The sequence below is a fragment of the Podarcis erhardii genome, assembly GCF_964252035.2.
Source record: "Podarcis erhardii genome assembly, chromosome: 8".
NCBI classification, from domain to species: domain Eukaryota; kingdom Metazoa; phylum Chordata; class Lepidosauria; order Squamata; family Lacertidae; genus Podarcis; species Podarcis erhardii.
In genome coordinates, this window is record NC_138499.1 from 22,629,058 (window position 1) to 22,644,512 (window position 15,455).

General features: G+C 37.0%; 1 protein-coding gene across 24 annotated transcripts in view; it reads right to left on the bottom strand.

Moving 5' to 3' along the window:
• Window positions 1-15,455, bottom strand: part of RIMS2 (regulating synaptic membrane exocytosis 2) — a 370,897-nt gene that overhangs the window by 120,355 nt on the left and 235,087 nt on the right. For 12 of the 24 annotated variants that reach the window (XM_081873943.1, XM_081873939.1, XM_081873944.1 and 9 more), the window contains one exon: window positions 879-1,052. The exons of 4 other annotated variants lie outside the window; for them this stretch is intronic. In XM_081873943.1, coding sequence (XP_081730069.1) covers window positions 879-1,052 — 174 coding nt within the window. Of the gene's footprint in view, window positions 1-878; window positions 1,053-1,990; window positions 2,069-3,787; window positions 3,863-6,810; window positions 6,874-9,187; window positions 9,260-14,818; window positions 14,927-15,455 lie in introns of all 24 variants that reach the window. 8 more of the 24 variants (XM_081873920.1, XM_081873931.1, XM_081873938.1 and 5 more) reach the window with 3 other exon arrangements.

Here is a 15,455-nt window from a genome sequence, read left to right on the forward strand (position 1 = left end):
GAAAATGTATGTAGATATATATATGCACACAGATGCAATAACACACACAGAAAGAGATACACATAAAATTGTGTGTATGTATATGTTCTATATTTTAAAGTCCAGCAGAAAGATACGTATGGTTTCAGAATTCAGTTAACATATTGAATCAGCTATGAATATACGGCAAGCAATAAGGCAGATGTACATTTAGGTGACTGAAATGGAGTAATATGATTGCTCTTAATCATCCTAATTCACCACTAAAAGACAAAGAATCATAATATTTTGCTAGAAAGTAATTTATGTGGACACAATCAGCTCCACACATTTCTATGCTATGTCCACTGTACTTTTTGTCAAAACAGTTTACTTATTTCAATCCTGTTTGATCAGAAATACATTACTTAGACAGGAACAACGCAAGACATGCACACAGCAAATCAGAGAAAACAGTGGTTAAAATCGTACATACAATTAATACAATCAAATTTAAGAAACTGTTTTTTGAAAGAAAAAAAAGTTTCATTTGATGTTATGGTGATAATTCCATAAGCGATGTCAGATGACCACATACAATTTCTCATTCTGTAAGAGAAATACATGGCAGTTATGAGGTGCACATGGTGTGAGAAATCACCCAGGATTCCTGATAAATGAGAAATCACAAAAACAAATGTAATTATTTATGTCATTAATCATTGTTAGTAAACAAATTAGAATGGCAGCCACACCATTATATCCCCTGTGGAATATAAATAGTGTGTTGGCGTTGGTAGGGTTAGTATCTACGGCTACTGGTGATCAGTCAATGATGAAAGGCAATACCATTGAGCTTTGGGGAAAATAAAAAGTGAGCTAGTGGGGCAGGATTAGTCTGATTGGGTTGTCTGTTTCACCTCGATAAGGCAGGTGAGGGAGGGGCAGATCTTCCCGTCATTAATGAAGGCATCGATCTCATGAGATTTGAGTCAGGACGCTCAGTGGATCGAGAGCGGGGGCTGGGCCGCTCTACCACAGGACGCTGTTCTGTTGATCTGGATCTTTGATATGGTAGTCTAGGTCCCCAATTCCTGTAATGTTAGTCAAAAAGCAGCTCAATTGACCTTTATCTATAGTTACACATTATGCCGCATCATACTGGGTTCGGAGATGAGCAACATTATGTACATTTCTAACAGCTTTTTCGTTCTTTGTTTTAGTTAGCTTCCTGATAACATAGAAGACGTATGAAGGGAGTTTGTCCCTTTATTAATAATTTGGTATATGAAAACATTTTAAATGGGTTATAATGTCATAATCTGCAGCTTGTGTACTAGGATATCCTGCATTAAAATGAGTCATTTACTGTTTTGTGAAGACTCTCTGAATTAAAAATAAAAACCATTGGCTTGACTAAAAATAGCAAGCCAGGTTAATATTTTTAAAAGTAAGGTCATAACTTGCACTCTCAGTCAGTAAGGTTGTCATTAATGTCAGTACACTTGATTAGGATAACTGAATATGAGTAAAAGACTTCAGGATCTTGATATTTTCATGAATAATGTTTTCCGTTCAAAAGATGCTGGTGTCAACCAATAGGCTTAACTTTAGTCAAGGAAAGTTGCTGGTTTTTTCCTCTCTTTTAAAGCAGATGAAAATTATCTGCTACTGAATATGACCTATGCAGGAATACTAGTTGCACTTCTGAGGGAAAATTATAGATCACATCAAATGGAATATGTTAGTATATCAGCATAATGAAAGAATACCTAAAAAGTCAAAACAAAAAGTTTTCAAATAAAGTTATGCAGAAATGTGATCACACAAAACCATTTTTGAGGGTTGTAGGCTTTCAATGAGGTATTAAAAAAATGCCCCACAGACAGGTTCAGAATAATACCATCCTCCAATAGCCTTAATCTAAAGCACGTAACAAGCAGATACTGTACACTGGAACACATGATCAGCAGGAGATACTAACTATCAGGGAGGTATCACAGCTAGCCTCAAACAAACTCACAAAGATTACCTCATGTTTTCTTCTGGATCTATATATTCACTTTCTGAACAGGAAGCTTGATCTGCCAATACATCCACTGTTTCACTTCTTTAATGTCAAGGATAAACAAAAAAAGGTCACCTTAGCTAATGCTGCATTTAACAGAGAGGTGTATATTTACGGGGCAGCAAGGAAGTGTCAAGTCTATAACTACAGGTCTTGATGGAGTGGGGGGGGGAGAGGTTTCCCCTTAAAAAATCTTTTATGTAAAACTTACTTAAGGGCCGCTTGTCATTTTACCACCACAGTGTGGGAGTTTCTGCAATTTCTCCCTTCTTGTATCAAGAAGATAATGTCAGAAGCCCCAAGGCCATAGGAGAGAATCTGTGGTTCCTCTCCACATCAGTGCAGTTTCTAGGAGGAGCTCTTCTATAGTCTCCTCTTGTGTATTCTGGGACTTCTGGTGTCATTCTCATGGCACCAAAAGCAATTGCACTTCAGCAGCTCCAACACTGGAAAGGTAATGCAAGACGCCCCCCCCCCCACAGCCAAAGGCTTTCTTTTTCCATCTACAGGACACTAAAAGTGATGGTCTAAGAAGTGCGAGACACATCTTACTAAGGTACTCCATATATGAAAGAGATAATGCTCTTGAGGGCAGGGTTCATAAAAGGATCTGTGAAGATATAGATTCTATGTTCTCTAATGCAGTCAACTTTTCCTGAGTCATTTATGGGTACATTATCAATCAATACACTTTACACTAGTTCAATATCCAACCTATAGCTCTTGAATAGCTCTCTGAATTATAAAGCTCTTTATACCTTTCAGTGGAGCATCCTTGCCTTGTCACATGTTAAGCTTTTCAAGCACATGTGATTAATTTTAAGTCATTCTAATGATATTCAGTCACACAACTAGTATTTGCTTCTTAAATTGCTGAAAGCTATGTAAAAATAAAAGTAGAGTGCAATCACAATGAAAAGTAATACCCAAGATGTTTTCAAACTCTTTTTGCATTACAGGCAAGTGTTTGCCATCCCACTATTTGAACAATAATTACTTCAACATCAATCTTTACTGGAAAGAACCCTCACTCTATTTTTTGTCAACTTGTGAGAGATCCAAGTACCGGTACATTATTTCCCTGTACACTGACTAGAGCTGAGTTTCTTAACCCAGCAGTTAGTTTCTGCATAGTTTTACTAGGCCAAATGTCATCATGAACTTGGAATTTACAAATCCACCAGACATATCAGAACTAGAACTTAAAATACATTAGTTAAGATGTAACCTGACAAGCTAAAACAATCTATTTGTGTCACACTGCAATAATCTTGTCTAAACAAAATCTTTATGTACATCCTAAGCTGATTAGATTCACATAACTTTTAAAAATAAGTAGAAAATGAATATTGCACATCAAAGTCATGTATAATTAAGGGAACTCCATTAACATAGAAAGTTTTAAAATTATATATATTGCTACAATGAGCAAATTAGGAAACATGATGATGCATGAGCACAGACAATTCATTGCTTCCTAGGCCAGGTGCTATCTGCTTTGTTAGACACAGTATTTGGTTTTCTGTCCATAGTACATGACAAGTAATGGCAGCAGCCAGGGCTAAAACAATGAAGCCACTTAAAGCAATGAATGTGTCAGTGACAAAGAAATGAAAACACAAAAATGCAGCATGAAAATGGTGCATTTTAATGACCATTTAAGGCTTCCTCTACTGATTGCACTGCAACAGGAATAAAAACAAACAAATACCTAAGAGTAACAAGTGCAAGGCTATACTAGCTACTTTTTACTGGAAGTACCTGTCTGTATCTGTAGAAGGCTGTTGGATCTCAATCCTTGGACATGCTATTCTTCTACTAGCTATTGGAAATTTGCTGTTTGGTCACAGACACAATATCCTTTGTTAGCACACCATCTTTAACCATTGCTACACACAAACAACTCATATTTCTATTTTTTAACCAAGGTAAAACACCAGTATTAAGCTATCAACAAAACAATTTTAAAATAATTACATACTAAGTAACTGAGATTTCATTTTAAAGCGGACCACAGTCACTAATACTGCATAATATAATCATAAAATTCATATGTACTAATATTATAAAATTAAGCCATCATATATGTAATATAAGCAAAAGTATGCTCAGATATACTGAATATAGAATTGAGATAATAAAATAATGTCTTAAAGAGACCATATATGATGAATGTATGCTATGGCAAACCAGAAAAAATGAATCTGTTTGCATAAGATTTCATTTTCACCATTATGTACTTGTGATCGCTTCTAAGCAGTATATCCCAAAAGTCTATGATATCAGTAAATAGTTTTTCCAAAATATCTATCACAGCAAGCTATTCGTGAAAATTCCTAATTTCTAAAGTATTTCTAAAAGCTATAAGAAGTATTTCCTCCATATTTTCTTCCCATGAAGTTAAAAACCCTAACATAAACTCTGTTAAATCCAAACAGCTAATTAAATAGGAAGGAAAAATGTGGTTTAATTTTAGGAGTGTTTTAAAAATACATAAAGTGTTTCCTAGATTAGTTTTAACAAATTTTCCACCATTTGCTTCAAGGCTGCCTATAAGCAAAGTCAGAAATTAAAAATGAACAGATTTATGCATCCAGTCTCTATGTAAGACAGAGAATATGATTCTTTTCTTTCCTAGTATCCCACCTCTGCACTGTTTCTGTACATTTTATATGCTATATGATGTGTAGCATTTTGACTTTTTTTTTTAATCATCTATTACAGAATGCTCCAGTCTCTACACAAGTAGTAAAAGACAGTCCTATTTCTTCCCAAATATATTTAATTTTCCTTATTTCTCATTCACCTGCCACTGCCAGTTAAGTAAAGTATAAAATAACTTATAGGCCCAATAATGAACCTCACTGGGTTGTAAGCTTGGGCAGTGTGTATGAAGGTCCTGGGCTGCCCAGACAACAAGACCCCTCTCTCGGCCTCACTGATGCAATATGTTTGGCACCAGCTTGGCTGCAGGAGTTGCCAGGAGGCAGTATACAACCAGCTGTCTTAGGGGCTCCGCTCTGGATTTTCTCTGCAGCGTTTACTCCTTAGCCTCTTCTTCTCCTGAAGATATTCCACAAGGCAGCGGGGATTTAGGAACAGAGTTTTACTTCTCCTAGATGGGCTACCTTCCCAGGTTGATGAGCCCCATCTACCGCTCACTTCCCTCTACAACATGTGCAGAAACTCTTCCTGACTGTTGGAACCACTATTGGTCTCATCCGCTCAATCTGCCAGAGCCTGTCTTTGCGTGCAAAGGAAGCTCCTAAATCACCAAGGATGAGAGACCCATTTGTTACTCCCACCTGGTTTGGCTGGCCAGTTGAAACCATTCCTGGGTGTGGCCACTGTCTTATGCTGACAGCTTCTAGGAGCCACAGGCAAGTGCAGGGTGGGGACCAAAGGTGGACAAACTACCACAGAAGGAGCACGATGTGTCCCCACCAGTGGTATTCCCCCTCCCCTAACACTTCATATACCACATTGAACAAAGTTGATTTTATTGTTAAGCTATGTATCATAATATTTGGAAAGAAAATGATGTAGCCAAGTGCCATGAAAAGAAACTACAACAAAAAACTCAAAAATATCCAGTTATTCTAGCTGCATCAAATGCTGTTTACACTATCTAGGGATGCATGAAATGAGACCCACTAAACAAAATCTATTGCTTCTTCAATTTTCCTGTTCCCCAAGCAATATATCTGCATGGCAAATCTATCTGGCAGAACAAAATTAAAAAAGGATCTTAACTTCTCTTGAATTGTTTTTTTGGTGGAGCAGTTTGCAAACACCTGCCAGAGTGGACTGTCGACATGTTAGTGTGCAGATCCTTTATTCATTTTTCTCTCTACTGAAACACAGAAATGGGCTACTATATAAGCTTTTGGTGGCCTATAAACGAGTGGCATAAAGTTTGGAACTATTCAGAAGTTTACCAATAATGAAAAAATGAAAAAAAACAAAACAAAACAAAACACCAGGGAGGAAAGGTAAATTATAGCACTCCTACCACATAAATTGCAACAAAAGGCCGTTCACAATTCACAACTTCCTTCTTGGTATGAGAGCTTTTATCATACAGAGCAGAGGCATTTGGGTTTCCAACAGACTGCTGTTAATCAGAATATTCCAAAGTTTTCTGCTGTTGATTGACCACTATCAGCTGACACTACAATCACAACAACACACGTAACTGGAGATGGACAGTGTTTCACCTGAAGAGCTCCTACTATGCTGCTTCATTTTCACTGCCTCCAAACTGTGTCATCTGTCTTCTATGAAACTTTTTCCAATTAAAAACCCAGATTCATATAAATATTTGAAGCATATTTGCTATTCTCTCTCTTCCCATGATGAGGCTGAAACTAACTCTGGAAATAAGGGATACAACGTGACTTATTAATTAATTTAAATGTAGTGTCAGTGCACAGGTAATTTTGGATTAAAAATGAACAGAACATAATCTACAAAAGAGGGTCAGATACAGGGACACAACGTGTACATATGCTTGTGTATGGAAACCTGCTCAAAGAAAACAGGTTTGCTTACCTGTAACTGTTGTTCTTTGAGAAAGATCTACATACAATTAAACAAACTATGTGTGTGATGCAACATGGAAAGAAGAAAATAATGGACATGTCATATTAAAACCTAACCCTCTTAGGTCTAGTGAAAAAAATGACACTTATCAGGTGTGAAACCCATTAATAAAATAACACTACATTTAAATTATGAGTACATGTCTTTAATTATAGAAGTGTAACACTACACTCTTTACTTACCCATAGTTTTCAGCTGAACCATTGACTACATGATCTGCCCATGAACTTGCACCATTGTAATACCTTTGCAATGCAGTTAAAATAAAGACATGTTATAAAGATGAAGCTATTTACATATCAACACTTTTCATGAAAACATATTTTTGACTGACTAATCTGGCAATTATTTCCAGTGTTTTCTGTATATCTCTTTCAATGAATGGATGTATATGTATGTTCCCCCTTAGCATATTGGTGCATTGAATCACTGTCAGCCCATTTGACCTATTATCTTCTAATATTCAGTCTATGGTTTGTTTGTTGGTTTTCTGTGTTATATTGTTTTGATAAGACTTGTGTTTTATGGAATATATTCAAAGAACCCCTTTTCTTTTTACAGTTAAAATATGTATAACCAAACAGCCATTCCAATCTTAAATAAATGCACTAGACCATATATCTGTATCACTGGCATTATAGTGCTGTGAAACTGAGAGCCACTTCATACTCTATGGGGCAGCAAATTATTCTGCCAACTTCTACGCATGTAGAAGGGAGCCATGGCCAATCCTGGTTTGTATGCCACATGTAACTATGGGATACATACAGGATACATACAGATGTGCTGGCAGCAACAGCAGTGTATAAATGCTTTGCATATATCCATGAAACACATAATAATACATTGCATTTACTGATGGCATAATAATGTGTATTCTTTAGCCTAACCATACGCACATTGTGAGTAACAAATATTTCAACTGGGGTAATTAAAAATATATAACATTATGTGAATACTGTTTGCAAGAATAGTGTGTTTTATACAATATAGTGGAATTTTTTGGGTCATATTCAACTAAGTTATATTCACAATAGGCCCAGTGAAATTAATGGACCTCACCAAGTTATGTTCATCAGTGTAACTTATGCAGCATGGCTGCAATCAAACAACTTACTCAAAATTGTAAAATTTTTATAAGATGGGGAAAATATAGAAATAAAGCAATGACAAGAAGATATGACAACAGATGTGATTTGCTATGTCTACCAATGGCATATTACTGTTACAGAAATAAGTAGGTTGACTTATAAAATCAGAACCACGTGCTTTCATGAAAATAAAATTCAAGAATGAAGTAATTTAAAACAAGATATAATGAATCTTTAAATGTGTGTGTGTGTGTGTGTGTGTATACCTAAATATGTACTTTTATGTTAGCAGATAACAGGAGAAATCCTCAAAAGTATTCAGAAATAACCCCCCCCCCTTTTTTTTTCTTACCATGTCCAATGGTAAATAAGCACTTTGGGTATAGGGAAATATCTCTTTTGGTTTAGGAATTGCATAAGGTGTGATGTTTAATAATAACAGCAAAAAATCAGAATAATGAAACTATTATGCAATTAGCCAAATCATATAATAATTACTCAAATGTACAGATACAGAATTCTCTCACAATAGTGAAACAGCATCCATGTACAGGTAGCAATATATGCTATTGGGGTGGGGGAACATCCTTAGCATCTTTAGCAGTGGCTAAGACTATCAAGGCTTGCAAAAACTACTTAGCAGGCAGCTGAGAAAGTGACCCGTTTCTAATATTAGTGCATTAGTCTCAACTACCCATAAACTCTCATCAACCAAACTGATACAAATATTAGAACAGGCATGGCTGGAGGTAACCTTCAAGGGATAATAAGCAGCTTCCTGCTCATCCTCCTCCTGTCAATCCAACCAACTATCCTGGAATTGGCTGAACAGCCAGCTGACCATCAGTGCTTCAGTGCCCTGCCCTTTTCACAGTACTTGTGCAGCACCGATTAAGTCTTAGACTGGGAGAAGCCTATGTTTAAAGAGAAGTTTCACAGACCAGTAGCATCACTACACATACTTAGCTCCAATGTACAAATAGATCACCCCTATGCAGAGGTCACTGTTATCTCCTGTTTCTGCAAAATCTCACTTTTGCAGCTATGCATGCAATGCAGAAGCACAGAGCTTTGGATTGATTCCCAAAATGCCTACATAACCCTAACCCCTGCAAATAAGATGCTTAGTAGGGATATCCAGAAAAAACCCAGAGATTTGTGACATTGTTACTTGTGGGGGGAAAGGTATGGGCATAAGAGAAAAGTAACAGTGTTAAGAAGAAATTGGCTGCGGTGCACACATTCTACCAGTAAATATCTTCTGGGTGAAAAAGTACTGTGCGGCTCATGCAATACTAAACTACTCACTGCTAGTTCAAGCCTTTTATAACAGATCACTTGGAATAATATATTGCACAAAGAACACAAGTATCACAATTTTTAGCTATTTCAAAATTCTACAGCAGGGGTGCTCAGAAAATGATTTAATACAGATTCTTATCTACATCTACTATATGAATCAAAATACCTTTCAGGAGTAGGGGAAATATCAGTGTCATCATAATATGTTATAGGCACTCTTCCCTCCTTTCTATTCCTCCTGAACATAAAATAAACAGCAAAGATATTTCAGACATTTTTGAATTGCCTTAGGTGCTCTATGCTTTTTCTTGCTTTATCACAAAAGATAATGACCATTATGTAATGTTCATCCAACCCTTTTCCTGCTGCATGAGGCAGTCTAGCAAACATCAAAGATACCTAAAGGAGGAAATGTACAATAAAAAGAACAAGTACTGTGCTGAAAACAGCAATTTCCTCTTCTCCTCTGTTTCATCTAATTTAAATTTTAATCTAATTTAAATTATCATATATTCTGATGTCATTAATAAAGCTCACATGACAACTTCCTCAAAGGTTCAAAGTATAACTGAGTCTAATATTCATTTTTCTACCATTTGCAGATGAGTGTGAAATGAAACCACCTCTGACATTTTTCGGAGGGAGGTGAAGAGAGAAGAAATCCCCCCCCCAAAAAAAATTCATGGAGAGGTGCTGCTACTTACATTACTTAACCATGTAATGTGCCTGAGGATTTAAATGTAACCTTGGGAGTGATGCAATGCAATAAGATGTCACTCTCAAAACATTCCAGGAAACATGGATGGTGGCAGAATGCAGAGAGATCTTCATGCTGCAGCCACTTTGTAAGCTGCAAACCTCCTTGCCTGCCACTGGAAAAAAAATCCAGATAAATTCCCTCTGAAAGGCAGAAAGTTTGTCCCTGTTTTTTTCATGGGGAGAATATTTTTGGGAAACTTTTAACAGCTTTTGGCACGGCCATAGTTGAAAGCACCTGTGAGGGGGTTGGATTGACTAGCCTTGCCCTTCCATTGGCAATTTGTGTGTTAGTGACCATGTTAAAAGGCCCCATGTGCATAACAATGTACATGCAAAGGGCTATTCCAACAAGGGGGACTGATGGGTATGTGGCTTGCGGGTTGTGTGGCTGGCATGGATAGCAATGACAGTAGCAGGGTGAAGCTTCAAGACAGGGTGCCAACTCACCCTTGGGATTGTGGGTGCCCACCGCAACGCAAACATGCAATGTCACATGTACATGCCTGCATGTAGTGCAGACAGTTATCTGGAGCAGGGAAACACATGCCGTAATGAAATCAGGACTTGGCATAAGTACAAAACAGTTACATTTACCCTTAACTGCTGTTCTGGGAGTAGCTGCCTGTAAATTCACTCATATAGGATCTCCATCTGGATAAGCCAGTTCATAGAAACTTCTAGAGTTTTTCGAGAGCAAGGTACTCCTTCCCAAATTGTCAACTAATGCATTTTGCTGCCAGGTCAAAAGATGTTCAAATCCTCTGTATGCTTAGCTGTTTGTAGAGAGGTCAGCTTAGAAATAAGCGGGTAGGGATAGAATGAGCAGAAATTGTTTTGCATAATTAATGCACCCAATGATAAGAATCCAATGGTCCAACACAATGTTGAGCCCTTGATCATCAGCTTACCTATAGTGTTGGAAAAGCCATGGGTGTTTCAGTTTCTTGGTAAAGCATCTATTCCCATAGGAATGGGGACTACATCCCCAGCAGAAAAACATGCTATTTGCATCAATTTCCACTGGTAGGGGGGAGGCCCTTCAATGGTCAGAGGGTCTTATCTCCAGCAAAAATTGATGTGAATAGTATCATTTCCCCATGTAGTCCTATTTCTAGTAGCAAAACAGGCACTGCTGGATATCTGGAGTGCCCAGTGTCACCTCTGCTACCTCCTTGCTGCTGTATGTAAGTTGATGCATCTTTGGGAAGAGACAACCTGGCTAGTAGATGTTTATACTCTATAAACCTTCCCCCCATATGTCTGCAGCTGCATATACACTGGAATGTATATGAAGCCTGAATCAGCCAAATCTCTCACAATGAAACTGTAATGAAATTGTAATTCTTCTTGTTGGTTTATCAGATCTGAGGCCTTCAGATCCAATGGTGGCATAGATATCTGAGCTGCTTGGTCTGGGTTACCTTATTCTCACATCTTCAAACATTTATCAAAGTAGTTTGAGTGCCACAGATGCCAAATCCTCAATGAACGGCCTGCAGAGCTACAGATCCCATCTGTGGAACTACACAGAGGCCACAACAGAGAACTAGATGTTAAGGAGGGGGGAAAGTCATATAAAAGATGCATCTAATGTTTTTGACAACAACCCTGTACTCTAGGTAATGTAATGCTTAACTTGAAGTTCCATTGGAAAATCAAAGGAACCAAACAGCACAAGCCCCATATCTGCCCTGAGTGATCTAACCATATGCCAGGAAAGATTAGGAGATGGTGAAAAGTTATTGAATGATCATAGTCCCATTCAGATGCTGCTGTCCTGCTATCTTAACAAGCTATGGTGAGCCTCAAGCTTGCATACTCTTTCTTCCCCCACTTTTGTGGTCACAAGGAGATATAAATTTTCTGTTTTCACTTTTTAAGAAACCATAGTTAGCTATTTCAGTCAAACTTGGGGAATTGGTTTGCATAAGCTTAATTAGAAAACAAACTTGAACCAGAACCACTGTTTGATCTTGAATTGTCTTGATTTATTGAGCCGAGAGGAGTTTGCTCATTTTTTTCATTTTTCTGCCTAGCAAATTGTCAACAATATGGTAATTATGTGACCACAAAACAACATCCATCTTGCTAAAACTGATAAATTATCTTCCAATTTTCTGGATGTGGAAGGTTCAAGACTGGTTTGGCAGTAGTTAGTTCATGAGTCACTAAACAACTGGCAGCACCTCCAATGCAAATGCCACTGCTGAAGTATGTAGAATGCAAGGGTGTACTGAAACGTAAATCATCTGCAACCACTACATTCCATCACTCTTACCTACCAGGGATGTTGTGTAAAAAGCAATCTGCTTTACAAGGTGGGCACATTTTTGGGGGGGGAAATATTTACCGTAAGCTATCTCTGGAACCCCTTTGTTACTGGAAAGAAGATTCCATGGAGCCTGATCTTTGCTGAAAAACAACTCTTGTTCTTCCTTTCTGAGATAGAGGAAAGGATAACAATACTGGGCCTAGGTATCCAAGGCACATCCTTAATGTCCAGGTATTTGTTTCAATGGATTTGAAAGCAGTTTAGCAGTCTACTTTTATCCAGCTCTTTAAGTGAAACCTAAATGGCATCAAATATTTTCTTTCAGGAATTAATTCTGCTGGTTATAATACTGGCAGTTTCCACAACCTCTTTTATTCAGGGATTTTGGAAGTTGTCTTCAGATCCACATCGTTTAGGGAAGTCTTATATGATCCTTTTCAAGATTTCATCTATCTGAGGGTCAGGATCCATCTCCATCATAGCCTCTCAGCTACCGTGACTCCCAGGGAATTAAATAATGGGGATATAACTGAAGTTTTCAGATATACCATCTCTGAATGTGCCAGGACTTTTGCCCACTGGACAGTTTTACGTTTGGATTATCTAATTGCCCTGGTCCATTTTGTAAATTTTAAGGCAAGGCAATGCACATACAGCAAGGTAACCTTGCCCTTGCACTTTATGTTGTACCCCAAAACTCAAAAAAAAAATCTGAGGATCGCTCGTAATCATTATGAGCAATTGATTGTGAAGATAAAAAAACAGAGAGAAATGTTAATTTTCATTCTTGCTTACAACACCTCATAGTAATGTATAAGGCATATACCATGGCAGTAAAAGGGGAATTCAGTGGGTGTTGCAATAACACATGACAAAGCCTCTTTGTACTATAAGAAATTAGTCACAGGGAGAGAAATGGACACCTCATGTTCCAGAAGTTCAAGAGTAACATGCTGTACATGTACAGGGACAGAATCAATTTGTAAGAGTATACAGAGGCCATAAAGAGAACCTAACAGTTACTGAAATTTGTTATTTTTGATCTGGGAATTTTCCTCTTTTGGAGTAAAGTATACATGGATGTATACTTAAGTACAGTGGTACCTTGGTTTAAGAACAGCTTAGTTTATGAACAACTTGGAAGCAGAACACTGCAAACCCGGAAGTAGGTGCTCCGGTTTGTGAACTTTGCCTTAGAAGCTGAACATGTTCCGCTTTTGGAGCTTTTGTTTTTGCTATTTTTTTGCATTTTTGTTTCTATGGCATTTCCGTTTTTTTGACTGTGACTTCTTCATTTTATGGGACTGACTTGTGACTGTGGCTTGTGACTTCTGATTTGGGGCTGTGGCTTGTGACTTCATTTTTGTGACTTGCTTTTGTGACTGTGTGGAACCCTGTTCAGCTACTGATTGATTGATTGATTGATTGATTGTGTGACTGCAGAAATTGATTTTTAAAAACCATCCAAACAATGACTATCATCAGTGCACATAAGAAAAAAATTTAATTTTAATTTTTATCACCTACAATACTGTCTTATTTATTTTATAGTACAGTATATTGATTATTGCTTTCATTTTATGGATCAATGGTCTCATTAGATAGTAAAACTCATGTTGTTTTTTAAAGTCGGGAATGGATTAATCAATTTTGCATTACTTTCTATGGGAAAGCACGCCTTGGTTTTATAACGTTTTGGTTTTGGAACAGATTTCCAGAAAGGATTAAGTTTGGGAACCAAGGTACCACTATAAATACAAAAAACCTAAAGAACCAAGAAATTAAGAAAATGAAAGAACCATGTTTACAATTTTAATCCTAAAATTGGTGTAGCTATATAGAGTGACTGACATGGTAGTCTGAAGACAGAGCTCTAAATTAAGGACAGGATTATTTATAGGAGGAGCTATGAAATGTAGTTTGGTTCTGACAAGAAAAAGATGCTCATAACACAAGAGTGCCACAGACATAACAAACCTTGAAATTATGCAACTGATATAGCCAGGGGGTGAAAAAAAGGCACAACATGAAAGAGCCCTAATTAGTCTCTTTAAGCTGTGGAATTCAACAAACGCCATGGTTTACACACAACATCACAACAATATCCTTTTTTCTGGATGCCATTTATGTAAAATTAGGTTGGTATGATACAGCAATGCCTGTAATTCGTGCAAAAGGGGGGAAATCAGCTTCTATATTTTTATTTATTTATTTGGCCAAATTAATGATTGATACCAGTATAAAAAAGGAAAATTTATGCTCTCTAAGAATAAAGTAATTCTAGGAGCAATGCAGATGATAATATTTTAAATTTACAAACAAAAAATCATGATAAAATTAAAGAGAGCAATGACACAGTCTATAAAGCAAAGGAAACCTTTGATCAGATTATCTTCACTAATCTAAAGGTCATAAAATAATATCCCTGTTTAGTGAGTCTTGTTATGCATCCAGTTGGGTATGTTCGTTTTTATGATACATTTATCTTTGAATATGATTTTTATTAATGAATTGTTAATGGGTGGCATGTGGATTTTGTTTTTAGAGTCACCTCAGAGAAAGAGTTTTAATATCCAACACATCATGAGTTATATAATGTATTTTGCACATCTTTGGGGAGACCTTTCCTTTTCTCCTGCATTAGTGCCTTTTCTTCTTTCCTCCAATGTACCATTTAAAACTTAAATTGCAGATTACTTAACATCAGAGTACTGTTTGCTTATGAATGATGTGGGAGACTAAACAAACATGCCACACCAATTATACCTCTCAAATTCATAGTAAGCACCCTCAGAATAGGTACGGCACATCGTACGGGATCGAAGTAATCTGACTGCATCTTCGCAAAAGATAGGATACATTGAGTGATCCTTGCTGCCAAAACATAAGGGATGAACATGAAGCTACAGTTAAGACATGTACACAAATGAGACACAAAGGTAAACACAGAGAAGCAAATGACAAAGAAAGAAAGAAAAAGACCAATTCAGATGTACATATAAAGCATGTTAATGTATAAATGTTTATGATTAATGCAAAGCATTCTCAAAGTGATAATTAAAGCACTATCATGGTTTTAGATTGTAAGTCTAAGAATAAGAGAAACTCAGAACAGTTCCAGAAGTGGCACACAAGTGACTTTGGTGATAGTCCAATCAAAATTCACATAGGCAAAATTTACTAACTACAAAATTTACTAACTACAGAAGTAGCTTGCACAAGTTCCTCTGCATAAGTTCACCTTCAAATATTACAAGAAGCACTGCCATCCAAATGCAGAAGTAGGTAGTAACTGCATTTGTTGATGACACTTCTTCAATAACATCCAAAGCCACTTTCAGTGCTGACCTTGATGTAATGTTCTCTGATTCACACAACTATCCCACTCCAGGGAGATATAAAT